This window comes from Mesocricetus auratus, unplaced genomic scaffold (genome assembly GCF_017639785.1).
Source record: "Mesocricetus auratus isolate SY011 unplaced genomic scaffold, BCM_Maur_2.0 Super-Scaffold_15014, whole genome shotgun sequence".
In the NCBI taxonomy this organism is placed as follows: Eukaryota; Metazoa; Chordata; class Mammalia; order Rodentia; family Cricetidae; genus Mesocricetus; species Mesocricetus auratus.
The window spans coordinates 628,724-643,672 of record NW_024429186.1 but is presented as its reverse complement, the minus strand read 5'-3'; the positions used below and the strand labels follow the sequence as shown (position 1 = coordinate 643,672).

The following is a 14,949-nucleotide window of genomic DNA, read 5'->3' as shown; positions in this document are numbered from 1 at the left end:
AAGTTGAAGCCTGGATTACCTTGGAAATCCCAAAATGTTGGAGATGCCAGAGTTGTGATACCTGCCAAGGAGAGTTTCTAATAGTAAGTGGAATCTACCCTTGAGAAAGAAGTATGTTGCAATCAACAAAGCTAAAAGGAGTTGGAGATCTGAAGAGCACTTTGACATTATACATGGAGGTACTGAGTTAGAGTTTGGTCAGCTGGATTTTGGTTTTGCTTTGGTCTAGTATTTTTTCACTGTGCTCCCTTTCCTCCTTTTTGGAAAGGTATAGTTTGTGCCATTATGTATTCAAAGTATGTGATCTATTTTTCTGATATTGATCGAATCTCAGAAGATACTTGGAACTTTTAAATAGTGCTGAGACTGTGATAGACTATGGGGACTTTTGAAGTTGGACTGGATGCAATTTTTGCATTATAATGTGGCTGCAAGCCTGTGGGGGGACAGGGAGTTGAATGTGGTAGTTGAATAAGAAATGGCCCCCATAAACTCAAAAGGAATGGCATTATCTGAAAGGATTAGGACATGTGGCCTTGTTGGAGCAGGCGTGGCCTTATTGGAGGAAGTATGTCACTGGGGGTGGGCTTTGAGGTTTCAACCCTTGTCTCTCTTCCTACTGCCTGTTGATCCAGATGTAGCTACTTCTCCAACACCATGTCTGCCTGCATTCTACCATGCTTCATGCCATGATGACAATGGGCTAAACCTCTGAACTATAAGCCAGCCCTAATGAAGTGTTTTCCTTTGTAAGAGTATCCATGGTCATGGTGTCTCTTCGCAGCAATAGGACACTGACTGAGACAGCTAGATACCAAAAATCTACCTTATCGACTGGGTTTCCTGGTGTTGCTACTACTGGCTTAGGGACTCTTCTGTGAAAGCCAGGGCTCAAAGATTACAATGCACTTAATATGGAAAAAATATTGGCAACTTAAGAGTTTTTCTTAAATGGGTTATTATCGTTATTTTAGTGGTGGTCACAGTGAATTTTATAATCATAACAACAATATAGCACATAATATGAAAAAACCTAATAAGGGAAGAGTCTCTCTCTTCCCAGTCTTGTCTGAGAGCTTGTCTGATTAAGTTCAGAAGTCTGAATGTCATTGGCCTCCAGTACAGCAACTTCGGTGAGCTGCAGAGGATACAGAGCAGGACACAGGTGATATCTGCTTTTCTCATGCAGTGCACAATGGTCTATAAATATGACTAATATATTCACACTAAACACATAGCATTGCTTTTTTCAATTAAATTTATTTTACAAATCATTGAAAGTATGATCATTGACGTGGTTTAAAAATTCCCTGCTTTAGTTTGGTCTGGCCAAATATTTTGATAATGTGAGAATTTAGTCTACAAGTCAAGGATTGGCAAGAATAATGTGGTTCCTGAGACCAGTCTGGGAGTTTGATCCAGTCTGGACAGATGCCAGGAGTAACATTGGACCTGGCATTAGACTTCTCTTGGAGCAACTTCCTTATCGCCTAGATCAACTCTGTTCCCTTGAAATTCTCCTTAGGCAGTAGCCAATAGTCCCTCTCCCTCTCCGTACTTTTATTTGGAGCTTTACTTTCTCATGGAAAAACCCTGGGCTCTTTTTTATGGACTCTGTTTTGTCACAGTTTGAAATGACCATCCCTACATGGTATCTTCAATTCACGGAAACCTTCCCAATATGAATGTTTGTCTCTACTCTGGCTTCTTTTCAATGTTGTTAAAAATGGACAAGTCTTTCCCATTAAAAACATGTGTTTTGTTTTCTGAATACTGAGGCTAACAATGCTTGATATTTGATATCTTATCCTGTTTATTTGTCCTTGATTAACATGATTGTGGCAAACTTACGGGTAGAACACTGTTTATCTCTGAAGCAGAGTTTTAGGCTGGAGGCAACTACCAGAAAGCAACTTCAGGAAAAGTTGGTGTGGATGCATGTACTCTGTTAGCCAACGACTGGGGAGGTGGAGAAAGGCAGACCCTGGAGTCTTGCCTATCTATCTTTTTCGGTGAGTTCCAGGTCAGTGGAAAACCTGTCTCAAAAGTAAGATAGACAGCACCAGTGGAACGACACCTGAGACTCCTGAGGTTGTTCTCTGGTCTTCAGGCACACACGCGCGTGCACACACACACACACACACACACACACACACACACACACACACACACACACTGCAGCAAATCCTACCTCAAATTTAGCTTTAAATCTTTATAGGTAAAATATTTGCTATATTTTTGAAAAGGTGCTTCTTAATACATAAAACATCAGGAGGAATAGCAAGTACCTAGTATTTATCATGTGTTTCTTAGCTACAGATATGTATTTTTCTCAAACAAATAAAAAACAATAGTCAGCTGGTAGTTGTTTTGGAGAATTTATTTCCATGTCTAGGGAGTTTTGAACTTCTATAATATATGTGTACGACTTGCATAATAATAGTTACGAATCACATAGAAAACAAAATGAGAATATAAATACACTTACATGTGAATTTGAATTCTTTTTTGATTTTGTGTGTTTTTAAAAAAACATTAGTATTAAATGGTATTTTAATTTAATAGCAAAGGGAATTCATGAGAATTAAATACTTGATAGTACTAAATAGTAGGTATTTACATTTAGTATTTTGAGAGCATTAACTAATGTGTAGAATTATAGTTTATGCAATTATATTCCAACCATGAGTTTTCCAATAATTTTACTTTCAAAATGTAGCATGCCTATCTTGGACTCCAGGTTCTTCGTAGCCTGGGGCTTGTAGGTCACTGCCTTTCGTTTTCCTGTATGGTCTCTGAATGCAATTTTCACTTGTCCTTGTGGTCCAGCATCCCTTGATGCTCCCTTTCTCCATGCTCATACACACACACTCCCTGTGAGGCCAACACTATTTCTTATGGGTCTTCTGTTCTCCCTTACTTGTGGCATCTTAGTATACATGACATTTCTATTGCCATTTATTTCCATTAGCATTTGTGCATACCTATCAGCTCCTCTACTTTATTCATTGCACATGCCTTCTGATAGCTGAACTGGTTTAATTATCCTCAAAATACATGTGGTTGGTCACTTGTGGAAAGAAAAGTGGACCTGAGTATGATGGACACTAGCCTGTCCATTTATTGGCTTGATGCATTTTTGTAAGTTCCTGAACCTCTCTGTAACTCATTTTTCTTCTTTGAACAACTAGGAGAAAAGGTATTTATGTCACTGACAGTTATATAATAAGTCAGTTAGTAGAATACAGGTTATCGGCTGTCATGTCAAATAGTTATAACTGTACTGTTGACCTCCTGGGGATCAGCTTTGAGGTGATCCCCATCAGGTAGAGGAAGCTATCCATCAGTGTCAAGAGAGTGGTTTCTATGCCTACGAAATTTCTCTAGTTGTCCTAGACAAAGGGGAAAGTGAAAGTGAAACCAGATTTGAACACATCCCTTCCTCTTTCCTTTCACTGTATCTACTTTTGGCTACAAAGGAGTCTAGAAATTGCAGTGTACTCTGTTGAAACCCAGGTGGAAGATTCTGTGGCTACAACAGGGTGGGAAGAGCTCTGACCCTCAAAGACTGGGTGTAGTTCAAACACAACTGGGATGAATTCTCAAAATGAAGGCCTGTGAGATCGACTTTCTCGTAGCTCCAACGTGTCGTCTCCTATCTAATGGTGCTTTAAACAATCTCTTCAAACTATTAATAGTTCCTTAAAGATAAAGCCTGTCTTTAGCATTTAATACATCCTCCATCTTTCTGTTTTAGTCTTTCCCTTAGGCTAAACAAAAGAAAGCTATTACACCTTTTAAATAAATTTCGATTGCTTAGTGGTAACATTCTAGAATGAACAATTGGACATTTGTAATGTAATGCTTGTGTCAAATGTATTCTATATCTGATGGTCGAAATTTCTTAAAGGTAAAGAATGCCAGTTTTAAAATCTACTAATTTTTTTTAAATACCCTGTCATTAGGATAGTCTTTCTCTTTCCATCATTAGGCACCACGTAAAGGGGCAGGGTGGTTTAGGGTATCACAGTTGTTCCTCAGTGGTCCTCATAGCCTGAAACAGTAGCTCTTAAAACTTAATCCGTGTCCTCTGTTAGTGACAGCGTGTGACTATCGCCACAATTTCTCCTGTGTCAGTGTTGCTTCCCGAGGCGTAGAGGGTTGCGACACGCTTGGAAAATGAAGCACAATCTGAGATATTCTTTGTTTTTATTAGAGCTTTAAACTTTTATTTTAAAACATAAAATTTTATATTGATTAACACCTATGTTTAAACAGACTGGTTTATCAATTAATTGCCTTGTCACAACTGTTATAAGCTCTGTTAGAAAAATAAACATCTCACAACAATCTACAGTGTCAGCTTTTAATAAATACATAAAAGAGAGGTTAGTAGTCAACCAGAAATTCATAGTATAGTATGTGAAATTGTCATATTTATCAATATTTTGTATCATTTAAGGCAATTTCACCTTTCATATAATTCAAAGCCAGAAACCGCACAAAACATGTTCATGAAGAATTTGTTTTTCTTTGAGCTATTTTATATTCAAATATTTTGATTTAAAAATACATTCTATATTAAATTTCTTTTTACAAAGGCAGTATTTGTTAAGTGAAACAAACTAAGATTATGTTATGGATAATTTAAAAACATTTCTAATCATTTTTGCAGAGATTTACAAACCTTAATAAAGTAGCTAGCACATGTAAAATAGCTTTAAAGGTATGTTAAATGTACACAAAATGAATTTCTATATTAATATGTGCAAATTTATACTTTCTTATAATTTTAGAATGAAAATAATCTTACTCAATAGTTCAATAAAAAAATCTGCGTACCATAACTCTCATTGTTCAGACTTGCTATCAAAATCACATTTGTCTGTGTAAAGTCAGTAAAGGTTCTTTACACAAATCACATGATTTCCATCCTTGATGATTGCAGTGTTTTTTATTTTATGCTGATGTGTTAAGACAATTGTACTGAAATTGGTTGTGAAGACTATCTGGTTGAAAGAGTTAGCTTACAAGGATACATTTTATGCAAGAATACACTTCAGGTAGAAACAGAATAGTGTTATTACTCTCACATACTTAATCAAAAGCTGCCCAGAGAGTTGACAATCATTTCACATAAGTACTATATGTTAGCTATGCAATTTTATAACAGTCATCACATGGGCTGGAGAGAAAAGTTACTAAAGCCAAAGAGATCATCAAAAGAAAAAAAAGGATAGAGAAAAATAGGAAAGTTGGGGGACCTGAGAGGAAATCTTTTCCACAATACCAATTGGTTGCATCATTTATCTCTTGCGTCTGACATCAAGTATACAAATTGCTGTGAAAACTATGTTGTTTCCTGTAATCTTTTTCCAGTTAACTTATTTAAAAGTGAGATGATCTTTTCAAACAATCCCTTCAGAGGAATGGAAAGTCTAAAGATCCTTAAATGAAAGCTTGAGAAACCTCTGTATCTCATTAGTTAACTTGGGTTTTCCTAAATCATTGCTGTTATTATAATGCAAAAATGGGAGCCTGAAAGAGCTTTTGTGACTTGGAGATGCAAGGATCCGAGCTGATAGCCAGTTAGGTCTGCATTGAGTGGTAGTTAGGTGGTTCAATTGTATTGTAAACCGGCTTTACATGTTATCACAAATGAATTCATAAACATGTATAATGAAAGGATTATCCCTATGTGTACCCGTGAATATTTAATTAAGTTGAAGTAGTGTAGTGTTTATTCCAACACAACTTTAAATACTGCATTGCAGATGACAGTTTCAAGAGACATCACAATTTTGGAGATGCTAAATTGTAAAAGTGTGTGTCCTAGAATCAGCAAGACACACAGTAGGTATGTTTAATCAGTTATCGTAACTAATTTGCCATGCAGGGATTATGGAATATGAAAAGAGAAGAATTTGAAGGAATATTAGTTCTCTATTTCTTTGAAAATACTTGCATCACATGAAATGAAGTGATATTTTAAAGGCTGTAAGGACAAGGAGAGCTATAAACTAGATATCAAGAGTAAACAAAGAGAATAAGTACTCATATGGTTGAAATTCCTAGTGAGTTGCTACCTTTAAAAAGACATTAATCACTAGTTGTGAAATTTAAAATTCTTTGTTTTTAATGGGCTGTCTTTGTCCAAATGAGTGTTAAAAATAATAGGTCTTTGGAAATGAAGAACTTAACTATATTACTAAACAGTTGTTTTTCACAATTTGGTTTATTGGCTTACGACCAATTTCTAGAGAATTGTGAGTGGTACAAACAGGAGCCAGGGAAAGAAGGAAAAGCCAGTGAGTATAATCTGTTCTACTAAGTACCAGAAGAAATATAATTCTATGGAGAAAAAAATTCATAATCTATCAATAATAAATGATTTCAGTGTCTCATGAATATCTGCTTATATATACAGTAATATTTTCAATGGAGATTACTTAAATATTAAAATACTTGAAATTTGTTCTTTGGTGAAGTTTTGCATCTGATGTATACATAATTTTACTTTTTTTTGAGTTTTGAAAAATTTGCCTCTAGAGATATATATTTTTTGTTATTTTTATAAACTAAGTTAAATTGAACATTTGGGACATAATTAGATTTTTAGTGAATTTTTAAGTCTTTTAGAGAATGTCTATGGCTTAATAAATAGTAGAAAATATCTAAAAATCGTATCAAATGTCTATAAATACATGTATATTTCATTGTAAAAATGTCTTAGAAGAAACAACTTATGTATGTAGTGGATATATGGAACATTACTGAATAATTACACGCCAGAGCACAAAATGCTGCCATGCCAAAAAATATCATTCAAGTTATTAATTTTGCTAGCAATTTAAAATTCAATTAATTGCATTTACTATCAACAACTCCCAAAAGACTCTTGCAGTCATAGCATTTGAAAATAGTCTCTAAATACATAAATTATGTAATCTAAGAATACCCTGTTTCCCCTTACCTGTTAGTTAATTCTATCTAGTCAAATATTAATCCTCTTCTCACAAACTATTAAACAGAAGAACATCAATTATTCAAGTAAAATATGAGCCCTACAATCTTTAAAAATTAGCTCTTTAACAAAAAAAAAAAGAAAGAAAGAAGGGAAAAGAAGAGTAAAAGAAACCACAACACGTTCCATGTGTTAAGTAGGTATTATCACCTGGCACTGGATTCCTGGCAAGGGAGTTTGTCTTTCCTGTGGCAACAACCTTGTTCCACCTTAAAATTAGTGCAAACTAGTGAGGTCCTAAAAACATACAAATCCTTGCTTTTCAAGGGTTCCCTTTATGTGTGCTGTTTTGCTCATTCCACCTGGAAATAGTGTATTGCTCATAAACACTGCTCACTTTGAAGTTGTCAACGTTCAATTAGTAGATATCTTCCAGTGTGTGTGTGTGTGTGTGTGTGTGTGTGTGTGTGTGTGTGTGTGTGTGTGTATGTGGGGGGGGGAGACTGCCAAGCATCCATTAATTTATATGTTTGTAAAATGATACTGTATATTATGAGCAGTAAAATACGACTTTCACACCAGCTTTAGTGACTATAATTTCTGACACACAGTCACAGTATGCAGTATTTTGGCAATGCCCATCCCCAATTGAAGAAGAAGAAACAGTTCAAGTCAGCAGCATCACTTGTCATGTTCGCTGGCTAGAGAATACCACATAGGCTTTCCAGGCCATAAAGGTGAAATATCTAATGGAAGTTACTCCTCATCAGAATGCAAATATCTAGAACTTTCAAGTGCTGGGAAGCAGCAAATCTGGGAGAGATACTTCTTGAGATTCCTCCATTGTCACAGGTAAAACACGCTAGAATTCAAGTACCAAGCCTCTGCATCAAGGCTTTAAACTGAGCCAGGCACAGTTCCAGGAGGCTTGTTCTTGTAGGCCACTGTGTGGAGGGAAAGGCTTAGCCAAAGCCTTATCAGAAGGTGGGTAATGAGAAAAACAAGCTGTTTATACACAAATTCATGTAGAGTACCCTTCCCTACTTTGCTGTGAAGTATTCTCATGAAAATATACTCAGGATGTCAGTAAATCCTATTTTAAGTTTTGCCATGGACATTTTGAAGATTCAAGAGGTAGTGTGCTATTGTGCAATGCTGGCCTGTGATTACAAGGCAGATCTTCTCTTCTAAGACTGCCACTTCATTGCTTTTGCGTTTTTGTGAAACCATTTGAATTTTCCCAAGCCTCAGTTCTCTGGCTAACAAGAAGGGTGTGTTAGCTCATTTCCAAGGTATTACTCACTCTTCTCCAACTTTGTGTCTTTGTGGATTCTCATGAGTAGGGTTGGGATGAGTCAAAGGATGCCCTTAGATGGCACAGAAGGACAAAAATAGTACGGCTTTCCATTTGCCGACATCAGCTTGGAGTGAAAATCAAGAGAGCATACTCAGAAAAGAGGGCACCCACTCTACCTGAAGCAGTTTTGTAGACACCTCGTGGATTTCAGGCTACAGGTCAGATCAATGAGAGAGTGAAACAATGCATCCAGTTTGACAGGTAAGAAAATACAAAATTCTGTATCTTCCAACAGAGAAGCTGTGGACTTAGATGACACTTTACAGTGACCCCTATAACTAACATTCAGCTTTTAAAATCAGTATTCTAATAAAGTGACATTGTCATATAGATTTCTACGGCAGTAGTAACTTAGCACTTATTTAATCCAGTCATCTATGACATTATTAACTTATTCCAGAAGGGAGGAAAAAACAGAATATAAATGCAAAAAAAAGAGAAGATGTTGGAGTCAATATCCATTTTGCAAAAGAGAAGAAAACAGAAACGGACATGCACCAAACCACAGTTTCAAAAGCAACACGTCTTAGGGTTAAGGTTCTACCTATTCACCTCCAAATGAAGTGAAATACTAACCATTATTCAGCCAGTTTTACACATCTAGACAATGCCAATTGGTGTGGTTGACTACTTTCAGTGACTCCTGGATGTTCTCCATCAGCAGATTGTGCGCAAGAATCACTACGCTGTGGTAGCAACACCATGCCAACCTGTTCCACAGCACTGGGGGAAGTGCAGGGATGACAGGTACCTGTAAAGTGTAATCAGTGCTTTCCAGATGATCTACATTCTATGCTGATCTAAATAAGTTATATATTACAGTAAAGTGCTACGACACTAGTATCCAACAGTAGTAAGACACATAGTTCTCTGAAAAGTTCAGCAGCTGGATGAGTCACACAGTTGTGAAGACACTTGCCAGTCTTCATGGCACAATCTTAAATAACTTGTCTCCTCCTGTGACTTTTTATATTATACTTTTTTGGAACAATTGTGTAAAAAAAATCCAGTTTCCAACAGTGTTGTTTTGTTATTGTTATTGGTTTTTAAAAAATCTTTCTTTAGAAGTTGCACCTGAATGCCTCGTGAGCATTTAGTTTGCTGATATCCATTTTTATTTCCTCAGGCTTTTCCCGTCGGTAGGTTACAGCTCTTGTGCAAACACTTTGCAGAATCAGTTTATCCTTAGTGGAGAAGAATTATTAGCATTAGTGAAGAAGCTGAGTATTGGACCACAACAGTAACATACTGACAACTATCCTCTGAATTCACCAACCTTTTTGGAAGCAGACATTCTGTAATCTGATGGAGATTTTATCTTATTACTATTCCATTGTAGTATCACCTGTCTAATGATAAGTACTTTAAGCAACCCAATCAAGAACGTGACTATGAATATGATGAAAAATATTCGCAGATAGCTTGGACCAGATAAACATTCTGCAAGAAAGAAAACAAGTTGATGGGTTAAAAAATGTTTAGAAAAGTAAATCATAGTTTTCTGTCAAATAAATGATGTTTACATTCCTGTAACAGAAACAGAGAATTATTTACAAATCTATATTTTCAAAACAGGAGGCTGACATTACTGCTTACTCAAAGCAGTAAACTCATCTTTGGAGAATATCCACATTTAAAGTTTTTTGTATAAACATAAAATATCTGTAGCTTGCTATGTACAAATCTCTTACCTGCATAAGTTTGTTTACAACCGTAACAGCTGTAGTGGTGCATAATGTTCAGCACTATGTGGAAAACATGATTAAAAAAATATTGAGCAGCCCCAAGCATTTAGCATGTGTTTCTCTTTTTATGCTTTCTCCTACTTTGTTGTTCAGCAGTAATGGAAAATAAAGTAAACATCTGCAGAAGCTAAACTCAATACCACTCTAATAGGAAAATGAATATTTCCTCTAAACCCTGGTGTAAGATTTCATTATTATTACACATCATGACTCCGAGAAGTAGGAGTGTCGGATCTTGGACAATACCCAAATATCTTGTCTCACTTTTTAATCAATTAATTTTGCTAATCTAGTTTGTTTGCCTGCACAGATTCACCATGTGTTCCCCCAAGAACAAATAATCACTAATTGAAGAAAGAAAAGCTGTGTTAGGAGAGCGAGCATGCTAGACCTTTGTTTTAGCATCAGATCTCTGGCAAACTCTCACTGGAAAATTTGCAGGCTCTATGCTTGCCCAAAGTCCACTTTAATCTCTGAGGAACATGGTTGCACAATAGTGGGTATTCCACAGAGCTCACAAGCTGCCCTAGATTCATAAAATCACTTCCTGGATTGAAGCATGTGTTTCTCCACCCCCACTCAGCAGGCTTCAGGGACCTTGTCTGAATGAAGCAGTTGCCTCCGAAAATGTCTCTAGGGAGAGGACTGCCAAGGCTGTGAGCAGAGTAGCATTCAGGTATGGCCGCTTCTGGCCTGCATGTCCAATAATAACCCAGTATGATGCCCCTTGAACAAAGCAAGATTTCAGTAATGGAGACAAAGGTGTCTCTTCCAACTAGGTTGACTTAATAGAGACCATTTCTGTGATTAGTGACAAAAAACCTTGAGGAGGTCAAAGGCACACCCATTCCTACTTATTGGAATGGAAACAGCAGATGCCAGTGTAGTGCAATGCTTCCTTATTAGAGATGTCATGGGGATACAATACAAAATGTGTGTCCAAAGGTGGTGCTATTTGATCTTCTACAGCTCTCTTCAGGTTAATGACCTACATGGTTTATGTACTGACAGACTGATGTCCCTTGGCTGACTTAGTCTACTCTGTCTGCTAAACTGCTCCTCAGAGGGGCAAGCGGCTTGATCCCACTCCTGGCTTTTTGCCTAGTGGGAGCTTAGCCAGAGAGCCTGAAAGAAGACCCTGTAAGTGTCATTGAGTGGACTGATAATTGAGGTGCCTAACAAACGCCCCTTTCCTCTCCTTGCACAATAGCTGTCAAGGGGAGGGGAAGCCCTGTAGCTACTGATACATTTCAGAAATATTACTAATGTGTTAGCCAGAGGACCCTTTGAGGGTTGAAGTCTGCATGCATTTTCCCCACATTGTTATGGATGGTCCAACATTTGGCTCTGGTCATGCTTTTCTTAGCTGAGGTCAGGCAGGGCCTTTTTCTAAGGAGCTTTAAGGGAATACTGTTTGCAACAACACTTAAGTCAGAGTAGTGTTTACTTAACATAATTAATGACATGTAGGGCCCTACTTTATTAGAAGGCACTTGGCTTTCTGCAGAGATTTCTGCAGCCTCAGCTGGCAGCACATGGGACTCTTTTCTGAGCCAAATTCACTGTGGGCTAAGATCAGCATGGATGGGAATGAAATATGGGAAGCTAGGATGTGCAGGATATTTCTACTCTGCTGTTCCTCTGAAGGCTGGTTTTTCTATTTGTTGAAATAGTAGACGCAATAGGTATGTTTCTAAAGATCTGACTGCAAGATAGCTTCTATTTCATGGATTTTTCTACACCTTAGACCTGTGCAAAGTGGGCTTTGGGTTCTCTTGGTGCGGAGAGTACCCTAATAAACTGGTTTAAAAGTAGTTTTTGAATGAAGCTCTCACTTCTTTTCCATTTATACACTACCTTTGACTTGAGGTACTGCTTTTATGCTCATTGGCTCATTTGCTGTCATATAAACTTTCAATGTAGTTCTTATCCTCTGTTTTATCCTCAGGGAAGTTTCGTGGAGATAGACTGATGTTTCTTAACTTACTAAGCTTCAGGCCAAGGTCTTGAGCCTAAAACTAACACATTCTTTCCATTTTGTCAAATTTAAAATCATTCACCTTGAAGTTATATCCTTTTCATTTTTCTTTCTTTCTTTTTTTTTAATTTAATAGGCAGGGTCTCTCATGGCTCAGGTTGGTCTTGAATCCCCTATGTATCTGAGGCTGACCTTAAAGTTATGATCCTCCACGCACTACCTTCCCAGTTCTGTTATGTACCAGAGAGGCCTAATTATATGTGGTACTAAGTTGAACACAGGATTTTGTCCATGCCATGCAAGTGCTCTACCCACAGAACTACACGCCCAGCCTCATAACCTTTGGAAGTCAGGTATAATGCAACAGCAGATGATCACTTAAAATTTTAGGGTGTCACCTGAAACAGGAAAATAAAGTTTTGATAGACATGAGGAGGGTCAGTGGCAAATTAGGTTATGAAAAAAAACCATGGCTCCTGACTTCTTAGAGAAATTATTCTACATAGGGAACCTATATTTTGACTAGATAATCAATTTTCATGCTCCTTGGTGGAGGTAGGTGGCACAGAAATAGAGCTGTGAGTATAAGAAAGGAATTCTGACCACTTTAGGTATTCCATCTCTGGGAAATTAAAAAATGGATCACCAACTCAATTCAATAATTGTACAATTTTTTTTTATATCTGTGATCTGTGGCATAGTGATAAAAGTCATTTAAAAAAATGGTTATAATGGAGTCAGTATGAAGCCACTGCTCCTTCCTTCAGGAAGTAAGGGGTACTTGGTAGGCCCTTCAGCCCCCGAAGCCTGCACACACTTACCTGATGCCTGGTCCACACGATGCTGCTCCACGACAGCACAGGAGGTCTTACACTGATGGAGTACAGCCTGAGACAGATTGTGAGGGTGAAGGCACTGCACACAGTTCCTGTGAAAATAAAATAACAAAACAGCAACCAATGAACAAATTCTGATTAGGTCCACTAGGAACCAATCTCATTCACAAGGCCTGGTGGTCCAAGCCAGTAATCCCAGCTGCATGTCAGGCCGAGGCAGGAAGAATATATATTCTAAGGATTCCTGAGCTACTATATAAATTCAAGGCCAACCAGGGTGAACACTGTCTCAAAAGTTAAAAATAAAAGTAGGATATGTTGCTTTGTAAGAGTACTGGCTCAACATGTGTGAGGCCTTTATTCAATCTCTAGTAGCAAATAAATCGACACCAATACATTAAAACATTGTATTTCTAAATGATTTAAATATATTACTATGTATATATTTCTAAAATTATTATTTACATTACTGATCTGAGAAATTACATGTATTAAAAACGTAAGCCAACTGGAGGTATAGTGACGTTCACACAGGGTTTCCTTGAGCAGGTCTCAGATTCCTATCGGAAATTATTTTTAGCACAAAATAATGTCATTGTCATAACACAGGGCTTTCCACTTATGCATCCCCAGTACTTCATAGCAACTTTAGTTCTTTCACAAATCTATTGTTATTAGTCTTACTTTTAACCAGAGGCACAGAGAGTTTTAACAACTTACTGTACATCACACAGCTAAAGAGCAATCAGTAGGTTAGCTGGCAGTATCTATTTTCAGAAAATTATTTTTGAAAAAAACAAAAAGTAGTGACTTTATGTAGATTTGTTCTAAGTTTTCCAAAGCAACTTACTAGCCAAAGATGGGAATTTCAGTATCCCAATTCTTAAAATTTACCACTTAGGTTTTTTGTTTGTTTGTTTATTATCATCTTTTTTTGTATAATGGCAACTAAGGATACAGCGACTAAAGAGGGCAGAATAAAGAACAAAAACACCTTTCAGCAAGGATTGCCTTGTTCATGTAGTAGATGGAATCATACCAGTTTTCACTGCAGGACAGATGGCAGGTTGGGCAGTGCTCACAGAGACGGCCAATGCTCCTGGGGTCGGTGCACTCACACCTGCCACACACACAGGTGCCTCTTCCGCTGCAAACTTGGCCCTTGGAATTGACACAGTGCTGTGCTAAGGCTGAGGAACACTGGCACCGATCTCCTTCCCAGCCAGCAAAGCACTGGCATTTGCCACCTTCACATTCCCCATGGCCTGCAACAAAGACACACCAGAATCATGGTCACCAGGCCCACTAACTTCGTAAGGTCTCTTCCATTTTTCCATGGGAACATGTAACAGTCTGATGAATGGAGACAGCATCAGTTTTCTACTTGTTTTAACAAAGCAGTGCCAAGATTTAGGAGTGTCTGTTTTAAAAGCTGTTCTATTAGATAATTTCCCCCTACCAATATATTATGCTAACATGTGTGAAGAAAGCCCCCTACTTTGGTGGCTGCCCAACTTCTTGAAGGCCATTATGCCTTCAAGTTTTTAATTAAAGGCACATAAATATAATGAAGCCATAAAGACTGACTTGAAATCATCAAGTCACTATTGGGTCAATGGATTCCACAAGTCTACCCTTGTGACTGTTGCTAGGCTCCCAGGAAAGCTTTGCAGAATGACAGGGTGTCTATGCTAGTGTATTCAGGTGTGGGTAAAGGTAGGTCTCCTGAGAAGCTGAAATGTGTGTGTGTGTGTGTATGTGGGGGGCATTTATGCAGACAATTAACTTGAGAAAATCTTGATTACACAATATTAAATGGATTTTAGACTACAGAAAGTGTCCAAAATTTAATATGCCAATGTGCAATAGACATCTCAAAAGAAGAGGTACATTTCATGTTTTATGTGGTATTTCCCAAGCTTACTTGACTATAAATCTAACACCCTTCCTTTGCCTCCCCTCCTTTTACCCTCTTTATCTCCTTGTACTCCCTCTCTTTTTTCTTCCCTCTGTCCTTCCCTCCTCCCTTCCTTTCTCGTCTCTCTCTCTCTTCCTTTTCTTACAGGTAA

At 37.6% G+C, this 14,949-nt stretch overlaps 1 protein-coding gene across 2 annotated transcripts in view; it reads right to left on the bottom strand.

The window, feature by feature from the left end:
- Positions 1-4,202: 4,202 nt before the first annotated feature.
- Positions 4,203-14,949, bottom strand: part of Itgb8 (integrin subunit beta 8) — an 81,161-nt gene continuing 70,414 nt past the window's right edge. For both annotated transcript variants that reach the window (XM_005084467.4, XM_013123946.3), the window contains 4 exons: positions 13,920-14,145; positions 12,866-12,972; positions 9,598-9,761; positions 4,203-9,505 (listed from right to left, as the gene is read on the bottom strand). In XM_005084467.4, the coding sequence (XP_005084524.1) occupies positions 9,383-9,505; positions 9,598-9,761; positions 12,866-12,972; positions 13,920-14,145 (620 nt within the window). In that variant the 3' untranslated portion in view covers positions 4,203-9,382. The remainder of the gene's footprint in view (positions 9,506-9,597; positions 9,762-12,865; positions 12,973-13,919; positions 14,146-14,949) is intronic.